Source organism: Eumetopias jubatus, unplaced genomic scaffold (assembly GCF_037043125.1).
Source record: "Eumetopias jubatus isolate StellerSeaLion01/CBP00866 unplaced genomic scaffold, mEumJub1_p1.0 scaffold_3, whole genome shotgun sequence".
Classification (NCBI taxonomy): Eukaryota; Metazoa; Chordata; class Mammalia; order Carnivora; family Otariidae; genus Eumetopias; species Eumetopias jubatus.
In genome coordinates, this window is record NW_028274809.1 from 30,857,973 (window position 1) to 30,872,826 (window position 14,854).

At 37.8% G+C, this 14,854-nt stretch overlaps 1 protein-coding gene across 1 annotated transcript in view; it reads right to left on the reverse strand.

The window, feature by feature from the left end:
• The window catches only part of PARD3B (par-3 family cell polarity regulator beta), a 1,008,697-nt gene that overhangs the window by 83,846 nt on the left and 909,997 nt on the right, over positions 1–14,854 (reverse strand). The window contains exon 21 of the mRNA XM_028112243.2: positions 13,494–13,626. Coding sequence (XP_027968044.2) covers positions 13,494–13,626 — 133 coding nt within the window. The remainder of the gene's footprint in view (positions 1–13,493; positions 13,627–14,854) is intronic.

Consider the following 14,854-nt stretch of genomic DNA (forward strand, 5'->3'; position numbering starts at 1 on the left):
GTTGACTTGCATTTAAGGAAATATAGTGATATACGTATGTCATATACTAGAATGCAAGTACCACAAGACAGAGATTTTTGTCCATTTTGCTCTCTCCTACATCCTCAGCATCTTACCAGAGCCTGGAATATAATAGGCACTCAATAAATATTTATTCAATAATAAACATTTTTAGAAAAATCACTAGTTTTAATTTACTTAATTTAAAAACTTTAAATGACAAAGTTACATATACTGTGTCAATTTTCAGTAAATGCCCCAAGTTATAGAATTCACTATCCTTGACTACAAAATATTAAAATTATACAGTGATAATAAAATTTTAGATGGAAAAAGCCTAAATCCTTAAAAATTAAAATAATGACTATATAAGTCATTCTTGGTCAAAGACGAAATAAAATCTTAAATTTCAAAATACATAGAAAAAAAAGAAGAACATTAAGATATTAACATTTCTGGAAGTGACCAAACTAAATTCAAAACTAAACTCATTGCCTTAAAATATGTTGTCACTGAACATGATTAAAAAGTAACTGAAATAAATAAGCTAAATAATTTAAAAAGTTTGCTTTATTCCTTCTTAAAAGAAATACTAAGTTAATGAGGTAAAAATAAATATATTAGAACAGAGAAATAGAATTATTAAATATATTAAGTGACAAAAAACATAAAATATACTAACAGGTTGAAAGTCTCAATGAAATAAATAATGTTATAGAAAAATATAGTGAATTTCCAAAATTCAGTAAAAGAGGAAACATCTCCTTTCTCAAAGATTTCCACTTTGGGAAAAGTTGAAAAAGGTGTCAAAGAATTGTCCATAAAAAAGCATCAGGCTAGATGGTTCTATGGATGAGTTGTTTTAAATCTTGACAAAGAGATAATTCCTAGACTATAGAAATTGATATAACATAGAGTAACAGATGAAAAGCTACTCAAATCATTTTACAAAGGTTATGTAACTCTTCTATGTAAAACTGCTAAAGTTAGGGGGAAAAAATCCTTAGATATCAATTTCCCTAACAAATAGAGGTACAAAATCACAAGCAAAATACTTGTAATACATGCCCAGCTTTACCTTCAAAAAAAAAAACAGACAGCATGTGAGTGTAGATTTATTTTTTCAGAATTGCAAGGGCCATTCAATATTAGAAACCCTATTAATATAAATCATCTCATTAATAGAAAAAGAAGAAAAATAAATGCCATTTGAAAAAACTAACAAGAATCTCTGGTTTGTTTACACAAAAAGTAAAGCTTCTTTTTTTCTGAAGTATCATAAAGTTAAGAGACTACTGATGCAAACAATGAATCATGGAACACTACATCAAAAGCTAATGATGTAATGTATGGTGATTAACATAACATAATAATAATAAAAAAAGAGACTACTGACAAAGTTAGAAAAAAATTCTGAATGCTATTTGACAGTAAAGGCTTAATAATCCTTCTATATCAAGAACATTTACAATTTGGAAGCAAAAAAGGCAAACACTGTAATAGCAAAAAAGGAAAATTCATAAAAAAGAAGAAATATACATGACCAATAAATGCACAAAATGCCAAATCTCATTTGTAATTTAATGAAAACAAAATAATTGATATGAGCTATTAAACTGGTAAAAATTAAGAAAAATGAAAACACTCAGTTTTAATAGGTCTGGCATGAAACCTGTACAAAACAGACCATTAAGATTTGTTAAATGCATTAATAAATATGCTACTGGGGAGAATATAAACTTTTTAGCCTTTCTAGGGGCATGTTGGGTAATTTGTATCAATTAAAATTTTTTTCATCACCCTATGTTAAATAATTAATATCTTAAATTGATTTATGATAACTAATAACATAAGAATGCAAAGATTTATCTAGATGATTATTTATCTATAATTATTACCTCATTACAGGAAGTGATGAAAATAACTTAAACATCCAACAATGAAAACGTGATTAATGAATTAGTGAGTTAAATGTTACACATTTAACGTCACACTTTCGCAGATTACTTAAAGGCAGGAGAAATGCTCACAATATAATAGAAAGTGAAAGAAGAAGCTTAGGTAACAGTATATCCAGTAGGGTCTCCCAATTTAATTACTACATGTGATATGCATGTATGTGTGTGTGTCTCTATAAAATATGCCAAAGCATAAAGTGTTCATTTATTGCATGTTTGATGATAGATGATTTACATTTCTGCTTTAAGACTTTTACCAATTATGTAACTTATTACAGTGAGCGTGTATTACATTTATAATAAAAAAGTTTAATGTAAAAGGAAAAAAATCGTAATTTCAGGAAAACAAGAAAGACTAGAGTATGGCAACTATATTCACCTGGTCTTCAAAATATTTTTGTCTATATAATTGTAACCTTGCTTAAGATGTTTATTTAATAGCTACATAAACCACTGACTGCTAAACTAAAATTAATTAAAATATGTGCAAATTGTGTACCTATCTATATATCAATATATATGTCTACACTATATTGATATACAGATACAATCAAGAAAAGCAAAGTCTGTGCCATTCATAATGTTTCAGATGGGATGTATTCAACATTATTTATTCAAAGAAATGATTGAGCCCCCTAGTCTGAAACAAAAGTCCCACGTGAAATCTTATAAATGAAATGGTAAACCAACCAGACATGGAACTTAAAAGTCTAGACTACAGGTTTTCGACCTTTTAAAATCATAATCTGTAGGAATGTAGTTTACATTATGAGCTAGCAAATATGTATATGTGGGCACAGATTGGCTATAAAACAAGAACTTCACCAACCAACACTCATCTTTACTACCTGCCATGGCCTCTGATATAGCCTATTCTCTTCAAAATCTTAAAGATGTCGATTGTGACTAATTGGTTTTATGATCATCTAATAAGTTGTGACACACAGTTTGAAAAACAACCCTCTAGGGCAGGTCTCACTCAGTAATTGGGACAGACGTGATGCACAAATGCTCACATCCTCAAAACGAGAGGTTGGGCCTAAAGAGAAGTATCATCATAAAACAATAAAAACCACTTTATATTTGCTTAGAAATTACAAAGGGCAACTGGAGTAGCTTACATGGAGGCAGAATGCCCGAAATGCAGGCAAAAGGGAAGCCCAAACACACAGGGGCAACTTTGTGGGGATAAAAGCAAATCCACTGTGTTCATTGGTTAGTCCCTCTTTCCTATGCGTTTGATTATCAATTTTTTTTCCTGTACAATTATTTCTAAATATCTCATTACATTTGAAATTATGTTTCCTGTCTGCCTTTCCCACCAGATATGAAAGGTCATTCACTTTTGAATCCTCAGAGGCAAGTAAATTCCTGGCAAAAAGAGAAAGAAATTTGCCACCAAATTAAGGTGTAAGGAATTAGTTGATAAATGAATAAATGAAGAAACCATATGCTTTGAAATTTTGTTCTTCAATCTTGGGGCCAGAGTGGCACAACATAAGTGAAAATGGGTTTATTCTTTTCCATAATTAATTATAGGACATTAACAGCTTTTCTTTTTATTTTGGAGATAAGATCCTTAACAAAGTTAGGAAAGTTGTAAGAGCTTCTCATTGGGACAGTACTCAAATTTCTGATAAATTAAATTTATGAATCAATTAAGTGAAAATGTTGAATGTTTAAAACAACTTTTCAGTTCTTTCCTATTTGCTTGTCATCTTTTTCTTCCTTCGTCATCGTGTATTTGAGGACTAGATTTTTTTTTTTAACCTTACATATACACATACATATGTGGAGAAAGAAGCAGGTTATCCACTTTCTGAAACTGGGAAATTTAAAAAATAGCTCTAGAACCACACATAAACCACAAACTGCTAAAATCCCATAGCATTTTTTTCCCCCAATCACTGATTTAAGTATTATGCTAAAAGATTTCTTCCGGCCATCATTCACATTAATTGTGAGACCATGAGTGCCTCCTCTGGAATGTGAGCCTCTGATTCCCTTATGACCACATACACATCCCTACTGCAGTGCTGCCTAACAATTTAAACCTGGGAAGTTACTGTAAAGGGAACTGCATGGAAAACAGGAAACCTGGTCCATACTGAATAGATGAAGAAAGGAAAAGTAGCTGATACATATAAAAAATTATACTTAAAATAGATCTGCTATTCAGAAACAATCTGGAACTCTGGCAATTAGTGATGTAGGGAAAACAAAACTGAAAAATGGAGATTTCTCCACATCGTTTGGGGGTATCCATTATCATAGAGTGAGCCAGAAGGTTCATTAGAGGAAAGCCATCAGATCATGACAGGGAGTGTCTTTCTCATACAACATTTCCTACTGTTTCTCTAAAGGAGAAATTTGAAAACAATGTCTTTGGGCGTGCACCGCCCCCCATACACCCCAAGAGTGTGCGCATGAGCAGGTTTTCCTTCTTTGTTGTTAAGCGTTGGTGCAAATGTTGGGCTTGATGTACACTTAATATAAATTGCTAAGTATTCAGTGAACGAATAAAGCAACAAAGGAATAAACGATAGCAGAAAATCTATTTCCCTCATGTTTTGCTTTGGTTTTGCTGCCTAGGGAATGAAGCTATGCCTGAGTGAAAGACGACACAGAATGAGCTACATCATTTGAAGAAAGCTTCATGGAGATAAAACCCAAGAACTCCATTACTTTACAAAATTCTTATCTTGAAGCTGGAAAAGAAACTATTTCTCAATTGTGTATAATAACAATGTTATACCCGTTCTTCTTAGATCATTTACTTGAATAAATGGAAAGTTTTCCTGTGCCTGGATGAAATCACTGGTATCAACGTTTGCACTTTCTCATAGACACTCTGAAAATCAGCACTGTGATTTCAAGCCTCAGAACGAAACACAAAGAAATGAATGAAGTTCATAGGAGAACTGTAAAGTCACAGACTCTGATATGTGTCATTACAATTGTATTCAAATTGCATTCTTGTGGAGAATGTCAATTTCAGTACTGCCTTAGTGATTATCATTTTAGGGTTCTCTTTTATTCAGGTGTTCTTCGTGTTTCGGAGAGATTTCTACGAGTTTTCTTTTTCCCATAACACCACACTTGTTACTATTTAATAAGAACCACATGGGTCGAAATTTTTCTTAAACTGAAAGAACAAGATGGCCGCCGCAGCGACCTGATTGGCTAATTACCCCGGAACCTGTGCGAGGGGAACATTCTGGGCTCCGGGATCTGAACACAAACATGGCTCATGTGGGGTTTTAATTGTCATCCAGGTTAAGTGATACATGTGTTATGAATGCCAGTTACATGGAGTTCCATATCTTCCACTCCAAACATCTTCATTTTAAAAAATTTAGTACCCAAACTTAATTTCAGGATTTTGAGCTCTGCTGAAATAAAACATATCCAACTGATTTTAAACAGCTTTGAGAACCGTTTAGGAAATCTGGAATTCATAGGAGTTTCTGCTATGGTTTTTCGTATATTACATAAAATGGTCATTTCTCCCATTGCAGTAGAAGAAAAGAATGTGATTACTGTAGAAGTTGGAATTTTGGGTTTTAACCATGATCCAACACAAACGGCTGTGGTTTGGGGGAACTTAACCTATTCTAAACTCGACATCCTGAGCTGGAATTAATTGTTCATTAGAAGCAGAAAGAGTTCTTGTTTTCACTCTAATATAAGTACAGCATAGGGTTATTTGACATATTATGGAAAAATAATGTGGTTTTGAACTTTCTTTTTCTGCTTCTTGGTATTCAGGGTTGGGTTTAAGCCAGAGAGATAGGCTAGCTTATTTGATTATACCAAAAAAAAAAAAAAAAAAAAAGAATGATTTCATTTTGACTTTCACAGAGAACTCATACTATTTACTATTGGGTTAAAAAAAAATGTCAGAGTGCTAATTAAAGAGTAGTTCACAGAGGCAAAGTTTGTATGGTGCTTATAAACAAATATTCAAGAGTTTCCCTTTCTTTCAAATGTTTCATGTAAAAGAAAGTAAACAGCTGCCACAGCAATGCTCCTTTCCTTCTGTTTCCACCAGGAGTTGCGAACACAAGTTAGAATATCAGTTTTGCTAATGATTGTGTGACTATGGTGGGGAGTTTTAAAACCTTAATTTTCTCATCTGCAAAATAGGACTAAAAATACCTACCTCATGGATTTGTTGTCTGGAATAATTCATATAAGGTATTCACACATATCTGTGAGAGTCAGAACTGAGTAAGTGATGTCATTTTTGTTCTTAATCAGGCTGTAGCCTAATTTATTGAGTAAATAATTTGCATATATTCTCTTTGTATTCCCCTGTGCCTCCTATTTTAAGTAATTAACTAGACCCTGGTATTTCTTTGCTTCAGGGTTTTTGCAGAGCTGAAAGCAGAAGCCTCTTTCTTCTGGTCTTTGGTCTTTGATTTTAGCATAAGCTCATTAAAGAGATTAGGTGTGCCCCCAGGGTCAGGGATGAAAGGAGTGCCCTTTTTGAAGAAAAAGTTTGCGTGGGGGAGAGAGGGAAATAGTTATTGACCTTTTGACCAACGGACTTTGCCAAAAGTGTCTTACGATGAGGCCCCACAGTCACCACCTGAAAGGACTGTGGGTACCTCAGTGGTAACCAGAGTGTGCATGACCGGATGTCCAGGGTTTTGAAGGACTGGAATGTTAAGAGCTTTTATGGGGTAGATTATTTGCACCCCTCACCCCCCAAAACTGTAGCTGAGATGAACTGAGAGAAAGAGAACTTCGAGGGAGGAGGGGATGGGGCAGAGAGAGAACTCGGGATTCCTGAACACTCTCGGGGAAAAGGTAGGTCTAAGAGGGATGCCATGATGGGGAGTAGCAGTGATTAAAGGTCAGGAAACCCGGGGAGATGCTCCTAAAGACTGGCAGATCAGAAGGGGCTAGAGAACATCTCAAAGGTGTATCCAGGAAAGAGGGAAGAAAGGTATTTCCTTTTCTTCCCCCGGCTCAGATGGCCCCCTGCTCCTGGGCTCCTTGGTTATTGTCAGATTAGCACCAGGTTATTGGATTGTAGTGGGCTTTTGCAGACTGGCTTGGGACCCTAACAACCAATCATTTTTTTCCCCATGGGAAAACCATTCCCAGTGCCAAATTGCCAATTTCTAAATGGTTTCTGAAACACAGTTTATTTCTATTTTGGGGATTGCCTATAAACATATTGCCTTCTTTCAAAATGATTTACACTATGTTTAAAAGCTAGACATTCACTCATATGATCCCCCATATAGCTAATATGTCAACATGTTCCCATGAAAGCCACATTGAAATATAAAGGACTAAAACTATCAACCAGAAAAAAATCTTCAATTTATTTTGTCCTCTTTTGTCTTCAAATTTTCACTACTTCCTGAAATCAAAGTGAGCAAGTCCCAACTTCTCAGCTGGTATTTGATGTTTCACCAACATCAAGTTGATCAAACCTCATGCCCTTCCGATATCTACCTAATTCATAAACATGATGTGTGTTCTTCTCTTTTCTCTGCCTTGGTACCTCTTCCACTCCTCAGTTCAGTTGTTTTAGGAAATCAGGGAAGGGCGCCTGGGTGGCTGGCTCAGTTGGTTAAGTGACTGCCTTCAGCTCAGGTCATGATCCTGGAGTCCCGGGATCGAGTCCCACATCGGGCTCCCCACTCAGCGGGGAGTCTGTTTCTCCCTCTGACCCTCTTCCCTCTCGTGCTCTCTATCTCTCATTCTCTCTCTCTCAAATAAATAAATAAAATCTTTAAAAAAAAGGAAATCAGGGAAAACACTAATCTGTTGATGGAAGGACACACTGGGAAGGAACTGTTTATGGAGCTAATGAGGGCTCGTCAAGTGAGAAGGGGTTGGTCGTCCTATGGTAGAAGCTAAATTACAATAGTTACTAGATGCATACATTTGATGGCTCTAATTCTTTATCTCATTCCATCTTTTGAAGATTTTTAGAATATATCCTTACTTCAAAAATTATGATATAGTCGACATATAACACTGTATTAGTTTTAGGTATATGACATAATGATTTGACATACGTATAGAGACTATACTCTTATCACAAAACAACAATCCATGAGGCTATATATAGAGCAATTCTACCCAAAGAAAGTCACTTTTAGTCCTTTCAAAGAATTCTGTTGCCTCCCTCCGGGGCAAATTCCTAGGTCTGGGGTGAATCAAAATGTCACTTGCCTCTCTAAATAAGTAGCCAGAGGTCTGGTAATTTCTCATGAATAACACAGTAAAGCCATCTGGGTTCCTGGGATAGCTTAAAGATCCGGGACCAGCAGATAAAAATAAATCTTCTTTCTCCTTTTACCAATAATGGCAGCAAGTTTAAGACTGATAATGGGTCTGCTCTTTCTAATGATAAAGAGGAAAATACATGAAGGGAAAGGTCTTTTCTTTTTCTTTCCTTAAAACTCTAAGATGAAGAGAGTTTATATTGTTATTAAAACCAGAAGTTATAGTAGACAACTCTGAATCATGCCCAACATCCATTTTCCCTATCCCTGTTAATTAGCACTTTGATCTTCCTATGGGGACTACCTCTTCATCTAGACTTACTCATGGGATTTGTGTACGCCTGATCCTACTTTCTGGTTCCAGGGTGACCTCGTGACCTAGTTCTGGCCAGTAAAAGTACTGCATCTTTCTGGCCAAGGGAGTTCAGAAGTGGGCATGTGACCCAGGCTGAGTCAAGAAGCCATTCAGCATTGCATCAAACATCAGTTCTAACACTTCCTGGATGTACTGGGGCGTGAGACAATCTCCTTTTATAAAGGTGTTGGGTTGGAGCTGCCACTAGTTGTCTCACTACCATATGAGGGAACTCCCTGAGAATGGTGCCAACAAAGAGAATAATGATGGAGCTGGATCCAGCTTTGCCTGAAGTCAGATACACCTATGGATTTTAAAGTTATACAAAGCCAACAAAATTTCCCTTTTTGCTTGGCCAGTTTGAGTTAGATTTGTGTTCTTTTGTGACTTAAGAGCCATTGACTAATCTAGAGTTTTTCATCAGTGTCCTTAGTTGGTTTTTTTTTTTTTTTTCCAGATGTCTTTAAGGTGCAGAGAGGGAAAATACAGACAACTCAATTCTGGTGTTGGACCATTGACAGCAGGAGCTCATTTCTCTTATCCCTCATATTTAGAAAATAAGCTTCTGATAGTTTTTACACTTGTGTGGCTATAACGCATTCCATCTTAAATCCCTTTCCTAAGATGGTTAGCATGACCTCAGCATCTTGCTCCCTCTTTCCTCTGACTGCAGAATTCACCAGATGTGTCTTTCTTGTCTAGAGAGCTGCCAACTGGGTGCCTGGGTGGCTCAGATGGTTAAGCGTCTACCTTCGGCTCAGGTCATGATCCCAGGGTCCTGGGATCGAGTCCCGCATCAGGCTCCCTGCTCCTTGGGAGCCTGCTTCTCCCTCTGCTTCTCTCTCTCTCTCTCCCTCCCCCATGAATAAATAAATAAAATATTAAAAAAAAGAATTTTATAAAAAAAAATAGCTGCCAACCATGTTTCTTCAAGTTGGCTCCTAAGGCCATCTTCATAATAGGGTGAGCAAATCTTTCAGAGTGTTTTCATTTATTCACCCAACCATCACCTGAACCAATCCCCTTTGCCAGAAAGATACACTACCATGTATTCTATGACAGCAGGAAATTCCAGTACCTCCTTCCCATCTATGTGTCTATAGACCCCTTTCATAGATAAAAGTTCTAATTTAGCCAGAGAGTTAAAAAGAGGAGGAAGCATATGGTGTATGCCACGCAGCTCTTGAAAAAAGACAATAATAAAGGTACTGATATTTTTAGAAAACTCTGGAGCCATCCCATTTCTGAAATTACTTACAGGATCTTCATGCTGCCATTAAAATAAGCAGCTCATCTTTATCTGCTAATAAAAAGTACCACAGCCTGTTGCCAGAGGACTGTGATCGTCTTAACAAGTTTTTACAGAAAATAACATACTGGGAGATAACAGGTATTATGTTTTCTTTTGGCAAATATTAACACTTCACAGCTAGCATATCTTGCTTACTTAATTGGACCTATAAAAGCTCGCCAGGCCGTTTCACTTCTCGCCATTGAAATTCTCTCAACTTGTTCTTTACAGCTTTTCAGAGCCTCCATGGGAAAACAGCTACAGAACAGGCTGGCTGAAAAGATTCTTAAGGTCTCATGTCCATATTTACAAACCTTGCAATCTGTGTGTGTTCATTTATTTTAACACACATGAAGTGAATAAATCAGAGGCTCCTTTGGGAAAAAGAAAACCACTGAATCTGCGAGAAAAGGAACCAAATCTGTCCACTGAGGCAAGTCCTAAATGATCACTATAGAGTCCCCTGCAGCCCTGGCCACACACCCTTGCCTCCAGTGGAATGAAATGCTATTGCTAAGCTCATTGAGAAGCTAAGACCTCTCTATACTACAGAATTTCTCACATATATTATTGTCCTTTTTTTTCCATTTCGCCTCAGATGTCTGTATTCCTGGCTAGACTGTGAGTTCCTCCAAGGTAGCGATAATACTATATTCTTGGATTGACACCCACCTGGCCTATGTTAAAATTAGATCAGAGCCATAGAGAAAAGACAGGGAGAAGCAAGTGCTGTGGGAGCAAGTGAGAACCCAAGAGAGCAGTGGGAAAAGCCTTCAGCTCCAAGCCGCCGGACAGAGAACTGCCTACAGGATAGCCTGGGAAAATCAGAAAGTCCGAGGCAGGCCAAAGAAAGAATTATTAGTCCCACTGACAACAATATATTTTTAAAAATATTCATAGATCTTAGTAATCTTTCCAGTGATTGCTTTACTAATTTTGGCTTTGGAGACTTCTGTGAGCCTACTTTTATTCTGTCTGGTCTCTTAAAAGTAGTTCTTAGGTAACTTATCTTCCTAATTTCCTTCTTGATAGTTTGGAAGCTTCCCAGTCTAGTGACTCCAGGGAATATTTGTAGGCCTCTACATCTGAAGTACTAGGCCTGGGAAGTTCTGAGTCCTGAAAGTGGTTTTTCATGATGCTGACCCATGTAATGATTTTGTTAGAGAAGTTGAACTACTTTGCTTATTACTGCAGTGATTGGAATCAATGTCCTATTTTTAGAATCGTGGGTCCGAAACCTTGATAACCACATGGAGAAGCACCTGGAAGCCCTCCCTTGGGCCCCATCCCTCTCTTTCATGGGCTGGTGATCCAATTTTAACAAGCACCCTCTGTGATGCCGAAGACCAGACTGATTAGGAACCACAGTCTCAATAAAAGCTGCCTTGTTAGGTCTGGCTGACCGGCAGGTATGAAATGTTAACTTTCTAAACTTGCTTTCCTAGGTCTATCCAAAAGTAGCAAGAGAACAGTGTAATTTCTCAGGCCCGTGCTGGGCAAAAAATACTAGTGTTTTTCCTTGGCTTGTGGAGAGGCGAGGAAAGGATGCTGAGATTCTCATCCTTGGTTTGGAGTATCTCAGGCGATCACAAAGAGCACTAGTCTTTTATGACAGTGCGTTTTGCAAGCATTCCTTTGGGAAGCCTTAGTCCCCACTCGTCTGGGAAACGTAAAATCAGTCACTTTTGGCAACGCTTAATATACTTGAGCATGGGAAACCCAAATTAAAACAGAGATACTTCTTTACTCACTAGATTGTCTGGTTCCACATTTGCTTGGAATAAAGATAGAATCTTTAAGATAGCAAGGACCTGAGTATATGGGTTATCTATTTCAGGTTTGGTGAGGGTCAGGGAAAACTTTCAGTCTCATGAAGGTTAAGCATTTTCAGTCTTTCCCCTTGATGTAAGGAGATCACATAAAATAAAGTCAAAACAACCAGGACTGCTTAATCTAAAATTACTTGTCTTATTTTGTTCATAGGAGTTCATGGTGATGTTGAGATGGAGGACTTTTCAATGCCCTGCACATGGTGGTCTGTTTTGGTTATGGTGGAACCAGCTTCCCTTTATTTGATTGCTTGTTTGTTTGGTAGAGGGAGCAGAGCCTTATGTATACAGTCTCTCATCAAAGTTAATATGTTGATCTCAATTAAGTTTAAAACGAAGTGAATTGTTATCTAAATTGTTATTCTGTGGAAATCTTTCTCTTCCGTTACTGAGAGTCTAAGCAACCAGTTGCCCCATCATTATAAATGCCGTTCTGTTTAATCCTAACATCTGTAATAAAACCAACAAAAAGCTATTTGTTCTGATCTGCAGTTACAAAATGCCTATCTCTGGAAGAGGCCAGAGCCATTTGGCTGGAGACCGCCAATCCTTACTTCGCATTTCTGATTAAACTCTATTCTACCAGGAAGAATCTACCGAGCCGAGGAGTTTCAGGGGCTCTGCACGCCCGTGGTGGGTACTGCAGCTGGCTTTCAAACACCAGCATAAAAGTGCGAGGTGCCACCCCTGCATGCCACAGCACCCAAATGAGAAACAGAAGGCATCCACTTGGTTGCTGGACTCTACTCTCCCAACCCTGACGTCATGAGCATGAATATGAGTGTGAAAATCAGGGAAGGAAACTCTCCTTTAACAGATTTGTCCTTCACAAGAGCTGGTGTCTTTAGTGGCCACCAGGGATAAGAGAGTTCCTTAGGTGGTTCTCAAAGCAGCACTAAAAACGATAGTAGGAGGCAGTAACCATCAAAGACGGTGAGTGAGAGCTGCCCTCACTGCAAGGACATCATTATTACCACGGACAGCTCTGCTCCGATAATGTGAGTAACGAGAGCCAAGATTTACTGAACACCAACTCAGTGGCAGGCACCTACTCTAAGTATGTGACATGTACTTTAATGCAACTCTAAGTACTCTCTTCTGGTATTTTTGTGGATGCTCAAAAGTTAAGTGTATTTTGTTGGTACAGCCATGTCTACTTGAAAAAGACAAGAGAATGAATCATGCCATCCTGGAAAAGCCCACAGAATCTCTCTTCAGAGGTCACAGTGTTCTTTTCTGCTTGCAAATGTTGAAGGATTTGGCAAAGAGAACCCTCTAATACAAAAACTGTTCTTATCCCAAACTAAAGTTCTCTTAGCGTACTGGTAAGATTGGCAAAATGGGAATTATTCCGGTGCGATATACACACGACTGGTATCTCTGAAGATGACCATTCTGAAATTTACTTCTATCCTTTCCCAAAGGAAACCCATGGCTTGTGTTGCATGGTCTGTTAATGCTTGCCCAGATTCTGAAACCCAAGCGATGGGAGGCAAGGATTAAGGCTCAGTAGATTCTGTGTCCTCTTTAAAATATCGACCATCTGCTCCACCCTAACACGTTGGTATACAAGTCCAACAGAGAGTAAATATGAAAGCAATTAAAATAAACTACTGTGCATTAGTGTGGTTTGATTTATGTAAACAACTTCTGTGGAACAAGATGGCTGTGGTTTGGGTAACATTCATATCCATGAAACTCAAGTAACCTAAATAGAACTTGGTATGTCTAGAACATTCTTAGTCATGTTCTTCTGCTAGAAACTATCTCAATCGAGATGAATTCAATGATTAGAATGAGGCCCGAGCTTACCCAGTGAAGGTCATAATCTAGCCTCGCTCTTCCCTCATCGTCCTCATATAAGGTGAATCCTTCCCTCCGGGCCTGATAATACTCTTTCCGCAACTTCTGGATGCGGTCCGTGCTCCCACTCGCAGGCCGGCCACTGCAGGACATAATCAAACAAACACAGTCACACGGTGTACATCATCCTGGAAAGTCACTTTTTGATCTTATTAAAGGAGCTGACATCTAAATGTGGAAGATTCAATAATGTAATTCAAATATGCTAGGAAAACTGTAAAATCAGTAATAAAAGTTAACAAAAAATGGTCTTTATGTAAATACATTTAGCTCTAAGGGCCAAAACATCTGACTTGGGATTAATAAATGTCTTTTGAGTGAAAAGGTAAGATTAGGTCCTGACCTTTAGAGCAATTAAAAGAGCCATCCCTTTTTTCTTACAATCATCTCCACTGAGTTTGGTTAAATTTTAATGCAGTTATTTCATTTTCTCCATTAAGAAGTTGCCAATTTGAGACCAGTTGTTTGACCTGAAGATGGGACGTAGCACTGAGTTGGCATGTGCCATTCTTCATGTCAGTGACACTGATGGATTTCTGGCATGGGGGGTTGCATACATGTCAGCATTCGGGCCCACAGGACATGGGGAAAGTGAAGAAGGTGAAAGCCACATCAAGAAGTAAAAATAAAAATAAAAAAAAAAAAGGGTGATAGTAGAATGTGCCATCTTCGTTACTTGTCCAAGATTCTCCTCTCTCTACTTTAGTCACTTTTTTCTCTCAGGAATTACAGTTTCTCCAGTGACTCATCCATGCAACCCCAAACTGGTCAGCCAGTGGCTCCCTTTTAGCTTGGATTTGTCATGAACGTTTCAACAGAACAGACATCATGGGATATAATTCAGGGCCAGGAAATAAGAGGAGAATGCTAGGTACATTTCAATAACCATTCAACTTCTTTGGTTCATCTGAGACATAACTGAGTGTCTTATGTTAAGATCTAGGAAAGTGAAACAAACAGTTCATAGTCCTCGTCTGGAAAAAGCACATGGTCTGGGAGGAAGGGGACCGAAAGGCATATAGAAGGCTACAATCCAGGTGCTACAACAGCAGTCTAATAAGGGACCATGGGGACAAAGACCGCTTAAACTGACAGGGAGAGCAGGGTCATGGAAGAAGATTATGGAAAGCTCCATGGAGGAGGTGACACATTAGCTGAGTCTTGAAAGATATACAGGTGCTCAACAGCTGGACAAGTGAGATGAGGAAATTTCAGGTAGAGGGAAGGACAATACAAAGGACAGCAATGAGAAAGCATCTTGCTTTGGGGGAACCAACACAAATAAGTCCATGTGGGCAAGCAGTGATCCT